The following is a 16,715-nucleotide window of genomic DNA, read 5'->3' on the forward strand; positions in this document are numbered from 1 at the left end:
TAGCCCTGGTGATCATCTAATGTTTATTGAATGGATTCTCCCCCTAAATTGATTTTTGAATTTATTGTTATTCACGTTTTATACTGTATTTTATGCTGTTTTGTTGTTGCATCAATTAAGTGTTTTAAATTTGTTGTTAGACACCCTGAGCCCGGTTTTCTGAACCGGGAAGGGCAGGGTATAAATAAAAAATTATTATTATTATTATTATTATTATTATTATTATTATTATTATTAAAGCCAGGCCTGACTCTCATCCCTCTTTGCTCTGCCCGAACCTGAGGGCTTCAGTGATGGGGAGGAGGGTGGAGAAAGAAAATGGAAGCTCTCCACCTCTTTGCCACACTCAGTGGGCCTTTGGTGAGCCTGTAAGGAGCCCCAACCAACCGGGAGCTTTTACCTGTTGACGATGTTGTTCAGCCTGCTGGCCTGAGGGATCGTCGAGTCCTCCCCGTTGATGCTCATCTTGGTGGGGGACTGAACATCCAAGCTCTCGGGCTCCATCGACTGCTGGCAGGTCAGGGAGGGGGCATAGGTGTGGGGGGAGAGGGTCCCCACCTCGCCTTGCTCCGGGCCGTCCGGCTTGGCGCTCTGGTTGAGCGAATTGAGCACGATGAACTTGTACTTCTTCCAGTTGCAAGCCTTGGGGTCGGTGGGACTTTTGGCCGAGGGTGGCCCACCGGGCCCTTGCCCGATGCAGGCGTTCTTGCTGCTGCTGGACTCGGTGGGCGAGTTGGGCTGGCAGTCCGACTTCTGCGGGCTCTGGGGGCTGACCAGGACCTTGCGGTTCATGGGGGCGTTGCTTGCCTCGAAGCGCTGGCTGATGTCATCTTCGGCAGGGGACCTTTCCTCCTCTTTCCCTGCCTTGTCGCAGGGGAAGTAGGCACTGTTCCGGGCTACCAAGGGGGCGGCAGGCTTGGGGGCAGGGGCGCCGTTGTAGTGCACATCACTTTTGACCTCTTCGGCAGCAGCTTTCTTCGGGGAGTAGATGGCAGCCTGGCACATGCCGGGAGATACCTCGGTGATGCTCCGGGCATAACCGGCAGCGCCCGTCCGGGATGCGCCACACGGCAGCGCCCGCTCCCTCGGGAAAGGGTTGGCCCTAGAAATGTCCGACAGGGGCATTCTTGCTTCCCGCAGCTCATCGTCTGAGAAGAGGTACCCGCCGACGGGCATGGGGCTGTATCCAGTGTAGGAGATGGGGGAGCCCGAAAGGCCACTGTACAAGCCGGGGACGAAGGCTCTTCCGTCGCAGATGGACCCGTTTCGGAGAGGCATCCCGCTTTCGGAGATTTCCCTGCTGCTCCTGTATGCCATCATGTCCGGGTGGCTGGCCAGGCGGCCGCCCAGAAAGTCTTCCCGCTGGGTCTTCACGGCAGACATCATCTCTGTGTCACTGGACATGGCGGGAAGGGAGAGAAAGAGAGAGGGAAATGTTGGAATAATTGATAGATCATGGTCACAACAGGCAATTCCTTCTTCCTACATAAGAACACAGATAGAAGATACTGTCCTCTGCCCCAGCTGCAACCAAGCATGTCTCTCCTGTATCTACAGCCACAGCAGGCACTGTGACTCTCCAACAGTTTCATAGAATTGTAGACTTGGAAGGGACACCGAGGATCATCTCGTCCAGCCCGCTGCAAGGCAGGAATATTCAGTTGTCCCCATATGAGGATCAAACCTGCAACCTTGGCATTAGCGCCATGCTCTAACCAACTGAGTTATCCACGCACTAGTTTGACCCCCGAAGGTGTACTCTTCTTCCATCGTCTCCTGAGATAGATGGATGCCAACCAACATAAGAGGGTAAGATGAGCCTTCTGGATCAGGCCAATCTAGTCCAGCATCCTGTTCTCATGGTGGCCAAGGAAAACCCAGAAGCAGGATCAGAGCACAACAACAGGACTCTCCACCTTCTGTGGTTTCCAGCAACAGACCTCTCTTCCTCCAGGAATTTGTCTCCTCCTCTTTTAAAGCCATCTAGATCAATGGTCACCACTGTAGGAGCAAGTTCCATAGACAGAACATTCAGCTTCCTTGGATGTCCACGATTTCTAGTGTTTCCTACTTTGGGGTGAAACCAGGGCTGATGGTGGTAGAGTTAACACAGCAGACCCCTAACAGTGAGGACTGCTGGACCCAGCGGTAGAAGGAGCTACCCTAAGAGCACACAACATTCTCAAAAAATGCATAACCATGGACTGACCTCGCTGAGGTTAGCCCAGGCCAACTCACCTGGTGTTGACCAGCCTCCGGCACGTATCTACCACGTGTTCCATCTGCAGGTAGAGAGCCGTGGTCATGACAGCCATGATGTTGCTTTCCCGCAGGTTGAGACGGGAGGTGTACATGAACTCCAGGAGGATGCCAAAGCCTTCGGGGTTGATCTCTGGGTCCAAGTTGATGACGTTCAAATTGCACTTCAGCTGATCGGTGAAAATGCTGTAGAAAAGGCCACTGGGGTGAAGAGAAGAAGAAAAAACAGAAGTGGAGGAGTGTTTATTTATTCATTTTACAGCCCACCTATTCAGAAGAATTGCAGTCTCTGAGTAATGGCCAAGAAGCCATTGATAGCCCTCTGCTCCATCAATTAGCCTCCAGCCATCCCAGTCGGTGGCCGTCCTATGGCAGTGAGTTCCACAGTTAACTACGCGCTGTGTGAAGAAGGAACTTCCTTTTATCAGCCCTGCATCTCCCAGCACTCAGCTTCGGGGGATGTTGGCGAGTCCTGGGGTCGTTCTCCTCACCTGCAGGCCATCAGGACTGTTTTGTGGGCTCGGAACTGTTCCCGGTTGACGATGATCACCACGTCCGTCAGGATATCCCTGCTCCTGAGGCGGTTGAAATTGAGGAGGACGTCGCTCGCGTGTCGGGTGAACTGGATACAACTGTCTGCCGGTGAAGCCATCTTGGGTCTGTCCTGTCGGCATGCAGAAGAAGGGAGCAAAGGCAGGAATTATTACGAGCATTGCAAAGAGGTCCTGGCTGCAGGTGGCCCTGGGCGGAGATCTATGGGGTCAGGAGGGCTCTTCATTTCGGCAGGGTGAGCTCATCTATAGAACACACACCTGAGGCTCTAGTCAAGACTTCCTCAACCTGGGGCCCTCGAGAAGTTTCGGACTACAACTCCAATCAGCCCCATACACTCCAAACGCATGGTTAGGTCTGTTTGACTCCCACCTCGAAGCTGTTGTGAAGGAGCGGCAGCCCACAGAGAAACAGGCCTGCTAGATATTACTGCATGGGACCTTAAAGAGGAGCCTCCATAGTCACAGGCAGTGTACCTCTAACATAGATGGCAAGTGAACTGGTGGAACTGCAACCCACCTCCATGCCCTGCTGGTAAGCTCCCAAAAGCAACTGGAAAGTGAAGCTTTAGCTGGTTGGGACTGGCCTGATCTAGAAAAGGCCGTCCCAAACTGGAAAGATGCCATGCCAGGCTGGCAGTGACTGGGAGCTGAACGTTTTCACTGGTGAAAATTCCTTAGAGCGGATTTTTTTCTGCCTAAGGAGAATTGTCAGCTTATTTCATCTGCCCCAGAAATTTATTCAAAGGCTTGTTTTGAATTTTAGGGCTGGATGGCTGAATGCTGGTGATTGTCAGCATTGCCTTTTAATTGCACTTTGAAACCATCTTTTAAAATTCTTTCAAAGTGTATCATGGCGGGTCTGATTTGCCGTTTCTGGTTTTGACTCTGCGAAAGCTTATCTGAGCCCCCAGGGGGGGTCACAAACATGGCCAAGAAATTTAAGGAAAACCAAAACACCAAGAAGTAGAGACCACAAAGTGCTGTATTTTTTTCTCTATAAGACTCACTTTCCCCCTCCAAAAAAGTAAGGGGAAATGTGTGTGCGTCTTATGGAGCGAATGCAGGCTGCGCAGCTATCCCAGAAGCCAGAACAGCAAGAGGGATTGCTGCTTTCGCTGCGCAGCGATCCCTCTTGTTGTTCTGGCTTCTGCAAAGTCTCAGAATATTTCTTTTCTTGTTTTCCTCCTCCAAAAACTAGGTGCATCTTATGGTATGGTGCGTCTTATAGAGCGAAAGATACACTGATTCCCTCTCGAAGAGGGGCAGGTGGAAGGAAGCCTTCGACACCCGACTACGGGAGGGCAGCCTCCCCCAAACCCACCCACACGGTTCCCATCAGCAAGGGAGGGAGGACGCCACTTGTGTTTTTATTTCCTTAAATCAAGCCAGACGCCCTCCTGAAAAACGCTTCCAGTTGAGCCGGCTGCAATATTCCATTCGACACACTTGAAGGAATGAGGCATGCAATTACGGAGCCGTACCTCCTGTTTCAATTCACAGTCGATGGGTTTCTTTCAGACCTGCACAGACAAAAGACAAAAACACAAAGAACCTCGTAAGTATATATATATAAGCACAGCCTGCATGATTGAGCCAGTGGTCCATTTAGTCTAGCATTCTGTTCTTACAGTGGCCAGCCAGAGGCCCCAACAGGAAAACCGCAAGTATTCATATAATTATCATTAATTGTGTTTATATTCCGCCTTTCTCCTAAGCTGGGATTCAAGGTGGCTCCTGACATTTAAAAACAACATTATAAAATGCAAAGTAATGAATGCAAACTGGTTGAAAACAATAATTAAAATGCACCAGGACACATTGAGAACCAGCAATTAAAAATACAGTTTGCCCCGAGAGCAGCCCAGCGGTCAGCAATGTCTGCACCTTCGTCTCCAAAGGCCTTTCTGAAACCAGGAGGATAACAAAGAGGGAGCCAGGCTGACCTCTCTTGAGAGTGAATTCGTAGGATCATAGAGTTGGAGGGACCCCAAGGAATCTCCTTCCTTGTAATCATAGAGTTGGAAGGGACCCAAAGCACAGCCAGTGCCCCAATATGGGAGCAGCCACAGAAAAGGCTCTGTCTAGGTCACCACCAGCTGTGCTTTGGATGTTGAACTCAGCGAGACCGAGAGAAGATGCTCACCCAGGGATCTCAGCATCTGGGCAGGTTCATAATGGGAGATGTGATCTTTCAGGTAGCTTGGGCACTTTGAATTGTGCCCAGAAACAGATCAATAGTGAGTGAAGTCGTTTTAACAAGGGAGTGGCATGTTCCCTTTGTCTGGCAACATTCAGCAGTCTGGAATTGCGGTCAACAACAACAACAACAACAACAACAATTATTAGCTGCCCATCTGACTGGGTTGTCCCTGGCCACTCTGGGTGGCTCTTAACAAAATATTATAAACAAAATAAAACTGCAGTGCTAGCCACGTATTAACATGATGGGGACCCAAGTGGTCAATGCTTTTTTTCTATAGTACAGTGTGAAAGTTATAACTCCATTGAAGATGCTCAGTGCATGATCAGTAGTTTTCTTTCACCTACTCTGCCCCAAAGGTCTTACAAAGGCACTTGGACCACAAAATCAGGGTGGGGTTTGTCAGAGCAGCAACAAAACCCAACACACACTTCTGCAAAACTCCCTCCCATGACCTTTTCCAAACATCACAAGTCACACAACAGATGTGTGGTTGTTGTTTTTTATTAAAAAATAATAGAGGTGTCAGGCTCTTACACAAAAAGCACAGAAGAATCTTGTGGCACCACAAATTTATCATGGCATAAAGCTCCCATGGACTCGAGCCTATGTCGTCAGATACCCGGTGCGAAATCTTAGGTGGCCGGTATCTAAAAGGAGAATATCGAAAGGTGGGAGTTGAATGGCAATGGAATGCAAAGATTACAGTTGGTGAAGATTACAGTTTAAATATAGTTTCGCTGCAACAGATGCAGTTTGCACCTCAAAAGCCTCTCCAGATTCAGATGGGACAGAGAGATGGAGCCGAGTGCGAACCATAGATTGATGACACTTCACTCCAGACCTCCTGATGACAACTCCCAGATGTCAGACAGCAAAGGGGACAAAATGTGGGACCCTGTGGGAAACCATAGGACAATTCCTGTGGTGCCAACAATAGCTTCCCATCAATAGTCATCTTCAAATATCTCAAGGCTGTCACATGGGAGATGGAGCAAGACTGTTTTCTGTGAACTAATTTGGAAGGTGGTGGACTCTCCTTCCTTAGAGACTGTTAAGCAGAGGTTGGATGTCCATCTGTCATGTAAATTGCATCCAGCTAAGATCCCTGCATTGCAGGGGGTTGGACTAGATGACCCTTGAGGCTCCCTACAATTCTCTGATCCGCAGGGATGGGAATGGAGGTGGAACCAAAAACATCCCACACATTATTATTTTTTAATGCCGCAGTTCTTTCTTTTAAATCTAGCTGGAGACAGATCCCCTGTCTTCCCAGCGTTGCATTTTGAAATCTCAATAAAAACCACACTGTAAAAAAAAAAAAAAAATCCTCTGTTATGTGGCTCTTGTGATCTGGCCCATAAAAACACTCCCACACCCACAAAGGAAAAAACAGTGTGGGACATGTGGCGCTGAATTGCAATGCAGCATCTAATTGCCAGCGTAAAAAATGTGTGCCATTACGATTCCATTTCGGAGACATGAAAGGGAGAGCAGCCCCTCCACAAAGCCGCCCGGAATCTTGCATAATTGCCGCTTCAGATTTTGAAGGCTCTGGGGATAGCCTCTCTTGACACAGCTCGTCTCAAGCCATCAAGCTTGAAGAGGGAGTGCCAGGGGCGCGTTGCGGCTGTGGCGGTTGTGATGACACAAGACGCAGGGAGCTACCGGCAGCTAGAACAGGCGTGCCAGCGCCTAACATCTGGGCTCATTAGCTACCAGACCAAATCCAAGGTGTTCCTCTTGGGAGCAGTTTACCTGTGAGATTGCTTCATCCTAGATGTGCCCACTTGATCTCTTCAATCAGTAGAACGGGCAGCCCAGGTGCCAAATCACATTTGTTCAGCGTGTGTAAGAACTCAATGTTTGAGTGTGACAGTGCCTATCCTTTGGAACTCCCTGCCTATTGATATCAGTGTATTCTTTTCAAGCCTATCCTGATGCTTAGAAACTTGATGTGAGTTTTAGTATTTTAACTTTCTGTATGTTTTCGAGGTACAGCGGTAATTCTTTCTTGATTTTCCCGTTTTATCTTTTCGTAAAGTGCTCTGAGGATTTGTGTTTTTTTTTAAAAAAAACCCATCAAACATTGTATAAATTCCATGAAATAAATAAATGGACAGCAACAAAAGCCAGAGAGCCAATTGCTCTGCCTCCAGATTCCTGCGCTCAAGTGGGAAAACTTTTGATATGTTTTAAAAATCAATGTTTTTATTAGGAATTTTTAAAACAAATAACGAGTCTAGTCTAGCGAAAACATCAATCATGTTGCAAAAAGATTTGCCACAATTGCAAAAAAATATTGCATAGGAGCTGATAAGGTATTTTGGAAACGGTTTGTGGAAGATTGAACAATAAAATCTTGCTGGGGGCCTGCAAAGTTTAGCAACTCCTGCAAAGTTGGCAGAAGTGATGTACCCCATGAACATGCAAACACCCTTTCCGAACTCCTCATTCCTCCTTCAGTTTCTAAAGGGAACCACCCCCCTTTCCTGCTCATAGCCTACTCCTGCTTTGCTAAAATGTGCACAACATTGCTCCAGTCGCCCATCCATATGCCCTCATCACCACCTGTTTGTGGACAACCCAGAGGCGTCTTGGGTTTTCTTGATCTCTCGACCAGAGTTTCCACTTTTAATAGTTGGGTTGTTTTACTGAGATTGTTTTATAGCGCGTTTTAATTACGGGTGATATAATGTTTGTGTAATTGGCGGCTTCACTGTGTAAACCACTCAGAAGCCTATTTGGGCATGAAACGATATATGAATTAAATTATCGTCATCATCTGGTTGGCAGCTGCGGGACAAAAGGCTACTGGCCTCAATAAGCCTTCTGTTCTGATTTGCAGATCTTTCGCCTTTCCCCCCTTGCTTAAATCAGCTGCACCAAAGGCTGGGGCAGGTCACAAACTCCCAATTATATACCCATTCGGATGTTTGTCAGAGCTTCTCGTTAAAAGCCATCAAGGGAAGCTGTGATTCACTAGTTAGGGATTGGAACTATATTTTGCTATTTTTGACCAACCTGTTTCCTATACCAACAGGAAGAAGAGAAAGTACGATGACCATCAACTCTCCAGACTAGATCTCACTTTCAGAGGCAGAGAGAGCCCTTTCTGTGCATCTCCAACTCAGCTGCCATGCTCCACTTTAAAACAAAAACCGCTACGCTAAAATTAATCATCATCGCGCTTGCCCTCGTCAGAAAGTTTCACACTAAAATTGTAACCACCTTTCTCTCCACAAGAGGGCAGCCTTGCATGAAAAATACACCCAAGTCCCTTCTTGCAGGTCCTTTTATTGAAGAAATTTAGATCACAAGCCAGCCTTGCAATCATTGACCAGCTACCCACCCATTCAGCTGGCACAACAGAATGGCTACACACAGAATGGAAAGCTACCGGATCCAATCATCCAATCGCCTGCCTTCCTGCTCCACACAATCTCCCGGCCTTCCCTAAGCCGCAAAGCCTTACACCAACAGAAGTTGGCCCAATAAAAGATAAGACATCAAGATCTCCCAATCCTTCGGGGAAAGAGGATAAAAAAACGCTCATGCAATTTCTCACCATGCACAAGAGAAATCCAGACTCCTATACGGAAATTGTAGGACTGTGTCCACAATTTAAGAAGGATGTTGACGAGCTGGAATGTAGGGTGACCAAGATGATCCAGGGTCTGGAAACCAAGCCTGATGAGGAACGGTTGAGGGAGTTCGGGATGAGGGAGTTGAGACCACGAGGAAAAAAGATAGCTGCCTTCAAATATCTGAAGGGCTGCCACATAATAGTAATATTTTTTTTATTTATACCCTGCCCTTCCGGGTTCAAAAACCGGGCTCAGGGCAGCTAACAACAAATTTAAAACACTTAATTATAAAAGCAGCATAAAATACAGTATAGAAACATGAATAACAATAAAATTCAAAAATCAATTAGATAATCCCAAGGGCTAGCTGGCGGAATTGGTCCTACTTGGGCCAGCAAGGAGGCCAGGGGAGAATTAGCTGTGGGATCTCAGAGCTTCATAAAAGGGGAGGGAAGGGAAGGGAAATAAAAGATGAGGCTGAATTCAAATTAAAGGCCAGGCAGAATAGCTCTTACAGGCCCGATGGAAGGAGGTTAAATCCTGCAGGGCCCTGGTCTCATGGGACAGAACATTCCACCAGGTCGGAGCCATCACTGTGAAGGCCCTGGTGGAGGATAGTCTGACTTCCTTAGGGCTGGGACCTCTAAACTATGGTTGTTCATGGACCTTAAGGTGCTCTGCGGGGCAGACCAGGAGAGGCCGTCCCGTAGATACGGTCCCATAGATATGGAAGGCAGAGCAGGAGCCAAAGCAATGCATTCAAGTTACAAGTCCGCAGATTCCAACTATACATTGGCAAGAGCTTTCTGAGACATTGGAATGGAATTCCTCCAAAGGTTGTGGACTCTCCTTCCTTGGAGGTTTTCAAGCAGAGGTTGCATGGCCATCTGTCATGGATTCTCTGGCTGTGGTTCCTGCGTTGCAGGGGGTCAGACTAGATGACGCCTGGTGTCTCTTCCAACTCTGCCTTTGGACAGTATCTGCAAAGCAATTCCATCATCCCCAAACACCCTTCATTGTCCCCCTTTCTGAAGGCAGCATCACCTCTGCTGCATTTGGGTTCTTTTTCATGGAATCATAGAATTGGAAGAGACCCAAAGGGTCACTGGGTTCAAGGCCTTGCAGGGAAGGAATTTTTAACTGCATTCCGTACTGTTTCATTTCAGTTGCAAGGCACGCCCTCGCCAAAAAAGGTGGTTTTTATTTTTAAAGTATATTTCTTATGCTTCAGCACCACCACTGCTCGGAAAAAGTTTAATACATCATTTCTGAATTGTGTTAATTGTTTTGATGGATTTGCTGTCGCCGTTTGCTTTGTCTATATGCTGTTCGGCTTGATAGTTCAGCGGCTACAATGTGTTGTTGTTCCTTAATGCTACTGCGATCCTTCTGAGCTCCCTTTTTGCCCAACATTTGTTCCTGGGAAAGCAAAATGCAAATGCCAAAGCAAATCCAAAGGGAACCAGGTATCCCTCAGAAGGAACCCAGCCACAGTTGTGAGGCTCTACCCCCCACCCCCGAAGCAGATCTGCAATGGCAAACAAGCCTCCCAGAAGGACAACTTATAGGCCCTCTGCATAACGTGACCATAGGAGTAGCAGGTGCTCTCCTGTCTCTGCTCTCGGCTCGCCCAAGGCGATGCTGAAATCCTAAAGTTCTGGCAAACGCAGGAAGATAGGAAACTGCTTTAGATAGAGCCATAGTGCTGGTCTGACTAGCTCAGCATTTCCCACACTGACTGGCAGCATCTTCTCTCCAGGGTTTCAAGGCAGATATCCCAGGGATGGAAGGAGACCTTCTTTCTGCCTGCTGCTCCGTCACTGAGCTATGGCTGTTCCAACGTTAGAAACGCAGATATATAACCTAGGAGCCAAATGGCACCTTGAATCTAGATTGCGGTTGCCAACGCAGAATGTCAGTTTGCCCAGGGGTTGGACTAAATGGCCTTTGGGATCCCCTAGACTGGTGACTGGGAGTGGCCGCCGGGACCACATAACACCGGTCCTGAGAGATCTGCATTGGCTTCCAGTACGTTTCCGAGCACAATTCAAAGTGTTGGTGCTGATCTTTAAAGCCCTAAACAGCCTCGGTCCTATATACCTGAAGGAGCGTCTCCACCCCCATCGTTCTGCCTGGACACTGAGGTCCAGCGCCAAGGGCCTTCTGGTGGTTCCCTCATTGCGAGAAGCCAAGTTACAGGGAACCAGGCAGAGGGCCTTCTCGGTAGTGGCACCCACCCTATGGAACACCCTCCCTTCAGATGTGAAGGAAATAAGCAGCTATCCTATCTTTCAAAGACATCTGAAGGCAGCCCTGTTCAGGGAAGTTTTTAACATTTAACGCTGTATTGTTTTTAATATTTGATTGGGAGCCGCCCAGAGTGGCTGGGGAAACTCAGCCAGATGGGTGGGGTATAAATAATAAATTATTATTATAATATTATTATTCCAATGCTACAATTCCACGATTCTTTGATATTGCGCTTGCTCTTACAATTTGCTTGCCCCGGTATGCAAGGAGAAGAAACACACACAGTGGAAACAGAAACGGTATTGACTACAGAGTAAGGCAGAGGTTTTTAAACCTGGTGCCCAGAAATCTCCATGTGGTTGCAAATGGGACCTGCACGGGTAGCAAAACGCGCCTGGCGCATGGCTAATTTCGAACACTGGCACTGTTCCTGGTGCTCATGCACTCGATGCAAGGCAATTGGACCCCAAACGGGAGTTCTGCAGCAAGCAGATTGATGCAGAAAGAGTTCTCGGAAGAGGGGAAATTTGGAAGTCACTGATCCTCGCCACAGCATTTCTCGCAATGAGCAAAGATCACTTGCTGGGTTTTCCCCCTCCTGGTAGAAGGACTTGAGAGGCCTTCTTTCTCTCACTTCCCAAGTTAGCCGTCCCTGTCTGCTGTCTAAGACAAGCGACCTGAGATTCGACAGCAGCAGCGAGAGGAAAATGGAGGTGGGGGCGACGAGAATGGAGGCCAACCACGGCTCTGAGCATCGAAACTCCTTAGTCAGTGCAGATCAAAGAGACTTTGATTCTGCCAGCTTCCTCCCCTCCTGTATTGTGCGCCTAAGAGGTTACCACACTGAGCATTTTGTTCCAAGCTCCTGCGCGATCCAGTTTCCTGCCAGAGCAGACACAAATGCTTCTAGGAAACACAATGGCAGGGCAGAGAAAGGGGGCAGGTTTGTTAGCCTGTAACCAGGAAAACAAAAAGCCAGACACACACACGCACGCGGTCTCCACTCAGAATTGCCGAAAGGAGAAGGCTAGGGAGGTGGGAAGCCCTTTTTTTGCGACGACTCAGGTAAGGAGGCTGCAACTTTGTACAATGTCCTCCTTCCTCCACTCTTCAAAGCATTAGGAACATGAGGAGAGGCTGCTGGATTAGGCCAGCGGCCCCATCTCATCTACCATCTTGTTCTCGCAGCAGCCAGCCAGATGCCTGAAGGAAACCCGCAAGCAGGATTCGAACACAATACCCCTCTTGTGGCTTCCAGCAGCTGGCGTTCAGAATCATTTGCTGCCTCCAGCTGTGGAGGGCAGAGCATTGCCATTGTGGCTAGTAGCCACCCTCCATGAATTTGTCTAGTCCTCTTTTAAAGCCACTCTTGTGGGAGGGAGTTCCGTAGGCTAACTAGGTGCTTCACGAATAAGTCATTTCATCCAGCCATCCAGGGTCTTCCAACGTTCAGCTTCATGAGATGTCTACAAGTTCTAGGGTTAGTGTTAAAGGGACGCCGTCTCTGGCGGCAATCACTGCCTCCTGTGGCAGTGAGTTCCACAGTTTAACTCTGCACTGGGTGAAGGAGAAGCTTCGTTCTAAAAACATCACAACCTTGCTCAGCGGTGAGGCACGTTTTACTAAATCCATGCTCTGCTTTTCAACTCAGGAGACCCACAAACCAGCTGACCATGAGCACAAACAGTAATACAGCCAGTTACAAATTCATGCTGGCCATGCAAAACCATTACGAGAAGGTTGCATGCAAGAAGATCCCAGGTTGAATTCCCAGCATTGTCAGTTAAAGCGATCTGAGCACAGGAACATAGGAAGCCACTGGCCCATTGAGCTCAGAACTGTCGGCCCTGAATTGCAGCGGCTCTCCGTGGTTTCAGGCGGATAATTTTCCCAGACCTACCCAGAGATGCTGAGGATTCGAATCTGGGACATTCTGTTTGCAAAATGCATGCTCTGCTACTGAGCTGTGGTGCTTCTTCCCTCAAAGGTGCAGGCGACGTAAGGTATACTTGAATCTAGCAGTAGATCTCCCTGCAAGGATTTCTGACTCAAGCCCATTCTTATGGGCCAAGGTGCTCACCCCTACAGAACAACAAACCCCTGTGTTGCAAACTTAACACAACAAACAACACAAGCAACACGAAGACCAGTATACGAGATAGCACTGCAATTCTTATTGCATAATATACATGATTTAGTCCAACAAAAACAAAATGTAAATTCTCTAATATATTTGTAACCAAATGAACACACGTCTGTCAATCTCTGGAAATCCATAGAAGTATAATAAGTCTATGGTTGAAACAAAGTAATAGATGCTATCCTGTGGGCTAAGCGGTAAAACTTTTTTTAGGAGTTCATGGTGCTGAAGTAGTAAGTGAAGAACAACGTAGGACAGTGATCCCGGATAATCTGACTGTTTCTCTAGAATCTTCTTCAGCACAACCCATAGATTAGAAAAATGCACAAGGAGCAGTGGGCATGAAAATATGTAACCACTGCTCACCCCGACTTGCCAACACTCCCTCCTTTCTTCCTGCTCAGGGCACCCCATGTCCGTCCGTCCCTTATCACACAGGCTGCCTGACTCATGCAGACACACTCTCATGTGCGAAATGTTTGAGTTGTTGCTGCTTTCCCAAAGGCCAATTCCCATATTCAAGAAAATTACTCTCCCCTTGTACACACACATATGAAAGATCTGATAACAGGTCTGGGAACCAAGCCTGATGAGGAACGGTTGAGGGAGTTGGGTTTGTTTATCCGAGAGAAGGAGAGGGGATATGAGAGCCATCTTATAAGCAGGACGCAAACCAATGGGTTCCAATGACAGGAAAGGAGATAACAACTAAACTTCAGAAAGAACTTTCTGGTGGTAATAACTGTTGGATTCCGTGATTTCACAAACACCCTTCCCCACCGCCAGTTCGCAGGGATCAGCAATCCTCCCAGTTGGATTTCAACCAGGGATGGAAGCTCAAACGCAAATGTTCTGACAAACAGGATCAGCTATGGATCTGGGTTCAAATCCTGGGTGCCAGCTGGTCCTGGGGAAAGTATGATCACTACATCGCAGCTGCCATCTGCGGAAGGGAAACCTCAGCAGAGATGCAGCAAAAGAGGATGAAGTAAGGGTTAGAGTCCATGGGGATTTCCTTACAGATCAGGCAGGATAGTTAGTTATAGAAGAAGAAGAAGAAGAAGAAGAAGAAGAAGAAGAAGAAGAAGAAGAAGAAGAAGAGTAGTAGTAGTAGTTTGGATTTGATATCCCACTTTATCAATATCCTAAGGAGTCTCAAAGCAGCTCACAATCTCCTTTTCTCTTCCTCCCCAGCAAAAAACACTCTGTGAGGTGAGTGAGGTTGAGAGACTTCAGAGAAGTGTGACTGGCCCAAGGTCACCCAGCAGCTGCATGTGGAGGAGCGGGGAAGCAAACCCGGTTCACCAGATTACGAGTCCACCGCTCTTAACCACTACACCACGCTGGCTCTCATTTTATTCTATAATCAATGGACACTTTGGGGCAGGGACCTGGGGGGAGGCTAAGAGGCAGGAGGGTTGCAAGGGGGCATTAGAGGTGTAAATGACTACCAGACCATCTTCAGAAGCAGCCCCAAATATAACACGCTGCCATATTCTAACCTAGAGGTTACAGGAGCGTAGACAACAGAAGTTTGGCAATCGTCGCCTAAAGGGTGCCCCATCCCCCATCCCTTGGCTCAACAAAGGGTTGGATCTAGACTTAAGTTATGCTTAAAGGAGACCCAATGAAATTGATTAGATTTCCCCTCAATTACAGTGGATCTGCTAACAAATTTACTAAGGTCTGGAAGTCAACCGCAGATGTCTTCAGAAGGGGAGAATTTCTTAACGCCTCTGCTTCATTTGGGACACTTGACTTACAGACGCATAGCAGACCCTCCTGATATTTAACCTGTCCCTCCCTCAGAAAGGGAAAACGGTAGTAGCATTGTCACCGGGAATATTTTGATGGGGTGGGGACCTTGGACCCACATTGGGGCTATCACACAAAGTTATAAAGACCCCTGAGCAAATCGGAAGTTGTCTATCTTAGAATTTTCACTGTTGTTAATTTTGCACTGCGGTCATTTTATTGCTTTGTCTTTTAACGAAAACCGCTTTGAGGTTTTCTTTGCAATCAAGCAGTATATAAATTTACTGAAATGGGTAAATAAAATCAAGCTTTGTGTTGGGTGGCTAAGTTTCGTGAGAATCGTTTGATGAATGAATCAAGAGCGCAGAAAATAAATCAGTAATCATAACATGCAAGAGGTTTTAATATCATTAATAATAATAATAATAATAATAATAATAATAATAATAATAAATGTTTTTATACCCACAATGAGTAAGAGAACAGATTAGAAGTGGTGGAGGGGGACTTGCACACAGAGAGTTTTTATATAACCTGCCACTGGGAGAGCAAGAGCGAGAGTGAAAACAGGACTCCGTGGCCGTAACCACTTCCCCAAAGCCATCTCTTTCTTCACCCCCCACCCGCTCCCTTGCCTCCCCAGTAACCACAAGTGATACTGACCCAAAAAACAAAGTGAAAGTTCGTGGGAGATGAAGGAGGAAGAGTAAACAAGCTTCTCGCACGCGGACCACCGTGCAAAAACCAGTGTTGCATTTCACTCCAACCAGCTCAGACGTTGCTAATGGGATTTCTTCCAGCGCAGAGCAAGCCTTTGCCAAGCCGGTGCCCTCCAGATGTTTCAGACAAAACACCTGGAGCGTACTGGCTTGGCCAAGGACAACGCAGAGCCAACCTTGATGGGCCCAGTTCTGAATTGGCTCAGTACTTACGAGTACATATTTGGAGGGAGGTGGAAAGCATTGTTCAATTTTCCAAGGGTTCCTCTGCACACAGAGACTTCAGTGCCAACATGAGCGACACAAAACCCATTAATCCAGCCTATCAAGCACACAGAAAGTCCATTTATTTCAATGGGAGAGCTAAGCACACGTTTCCTGAAACTGAAATGGCTGAAATCCTAGGATCAGGTTTTTTCCTGATTGACTGGTATTATGGTTTGTTTGTTTTTTAAAAAAGTCAACTCTGATGTGCCCTGCTGGCTTTCCAGTTACCAGCACCCAATCTCCAAATTCAAGTTTCAAAACTGACCCCAGACCCCCACCAATTAACGCCCCCACTCACCTCTTCACACCTCTGCAGAACTCAAAAAGTTTTCTTAAAATTAAGCTACAGCTCTTGGCATCCTTTACTTTGGGAAGCTGAAACTTGAGGCTCCATCCACTGTGTTGCGCAAACCCCATTGAAATGAGAAGTTGTGCAAGGCCAAACAGTGGGTGTTGACATATATGGGGAGACATAGTCCAACAAGTAGGTCTCTTGCTGCTGCCCACAAATCATTGGACTTCTGGTATCACAGAATTGTCAAATTGGATTACCCTCCAAGGTAATCTAGTCTACCGCCACGCGGTATCCCTGATATGTGGCCATCCAAGCTCTGCTTAAAAAACCTCCAACGACGGAGAAACCACCAGCTATCTTTCCACTCTCAAACAGCTCCTACTCTCAAAAGTTCTTCCTGATGTTTAGTTGGAATCTCACTTTCTTACAATCTGAATCCATCGGTTTGAGCCCTACCCTCGGAGCAGGAGAAGACAAGCTCGTTCCTTTGCCGACCTTGCGCCCTCCATAGATTGGACTACAACTCACATCAACCTCCCACAGGGGCTGATGGGAGTTGTTGTCCAGTACCTGGAAGGCACCAGGTGGGCTTCGACTAGGTTAAGGGGCCATGCTTTGAGCCGGGAACCCAGCGGTGCAAATAAAGCTACCGTTCTTCCAAAAACCTATCTGGAAGAGGGTACCAGGAT

The 16,715-nt window shown here is 47.6% G+C and overlaps 1 protein-coding gene and 1 long non-coding RNA gene across 7 annotated transcripts in view; one reads left to right on the forward strand and one right to left on the reverse strand.

The window, feature by feature from the left end:
- Positions 1-16,715, reverse strand: part of BCL6 (BCL6 transcription repressor) — a 72,752-nt gene that overhangs the window by 10,052 nt on the left and 45,985 nt on the right. For 4 of the 6 annotated variants that reach the window (XM_083739468.1, XM_083739470.1, XM_083739465.1 and 1 more), the window contains exons 2-5: positions 4,295-4,333; positions 2,751-2,923; positions 2,239-2,460; positions 401-1,396 (exon numbers count right to left, since the gene is read on the reverse strand). In XM_083739468.1, the coding sequence (XP_083595594.1) occupies positions 401-1,396; positions 2,239-2,460; positions 2,751-2,911 (1,379 nt within the window). In that variant the 5' untranslated portion in view covers positions 2,912-2,923; positions 4,295-4,333. Of the gene's footprint in view, positions 1-400; positions 1,397-2,238; positions 2,461-2,750; positions 2,924-4,294; positions 4,334-5,550; positions 5,664-6,771; positions 6,970-16,715 lie in introns of those variants that run through there. The other 2 variants (XM_083739466.1, XM_083739467.1) reach the window with 2 other exon arrangements.
- LOC310845135 lies at positions 9,018-15,910 on the forward strand. Its single transcript, XR_014564500.1, has 2 exons — positions 9,018-9,901; positions 9,995-15,910. It is a non-coding gene; the product is annotated as an uncharacterized lncRNA (long non-coding RNA).

Source organism: Podarcis gaigeae (assembly GCF_964106915.1).
Source record: "Podarcis gaigeae genome assembly, chromosome: 5".
Lineage (NCBI taxonomy): Eukaryota > Metazoa > Chordata > Lepidosauria > Squamata > Lacertidae > Podarcis > Podarcis gaigeae.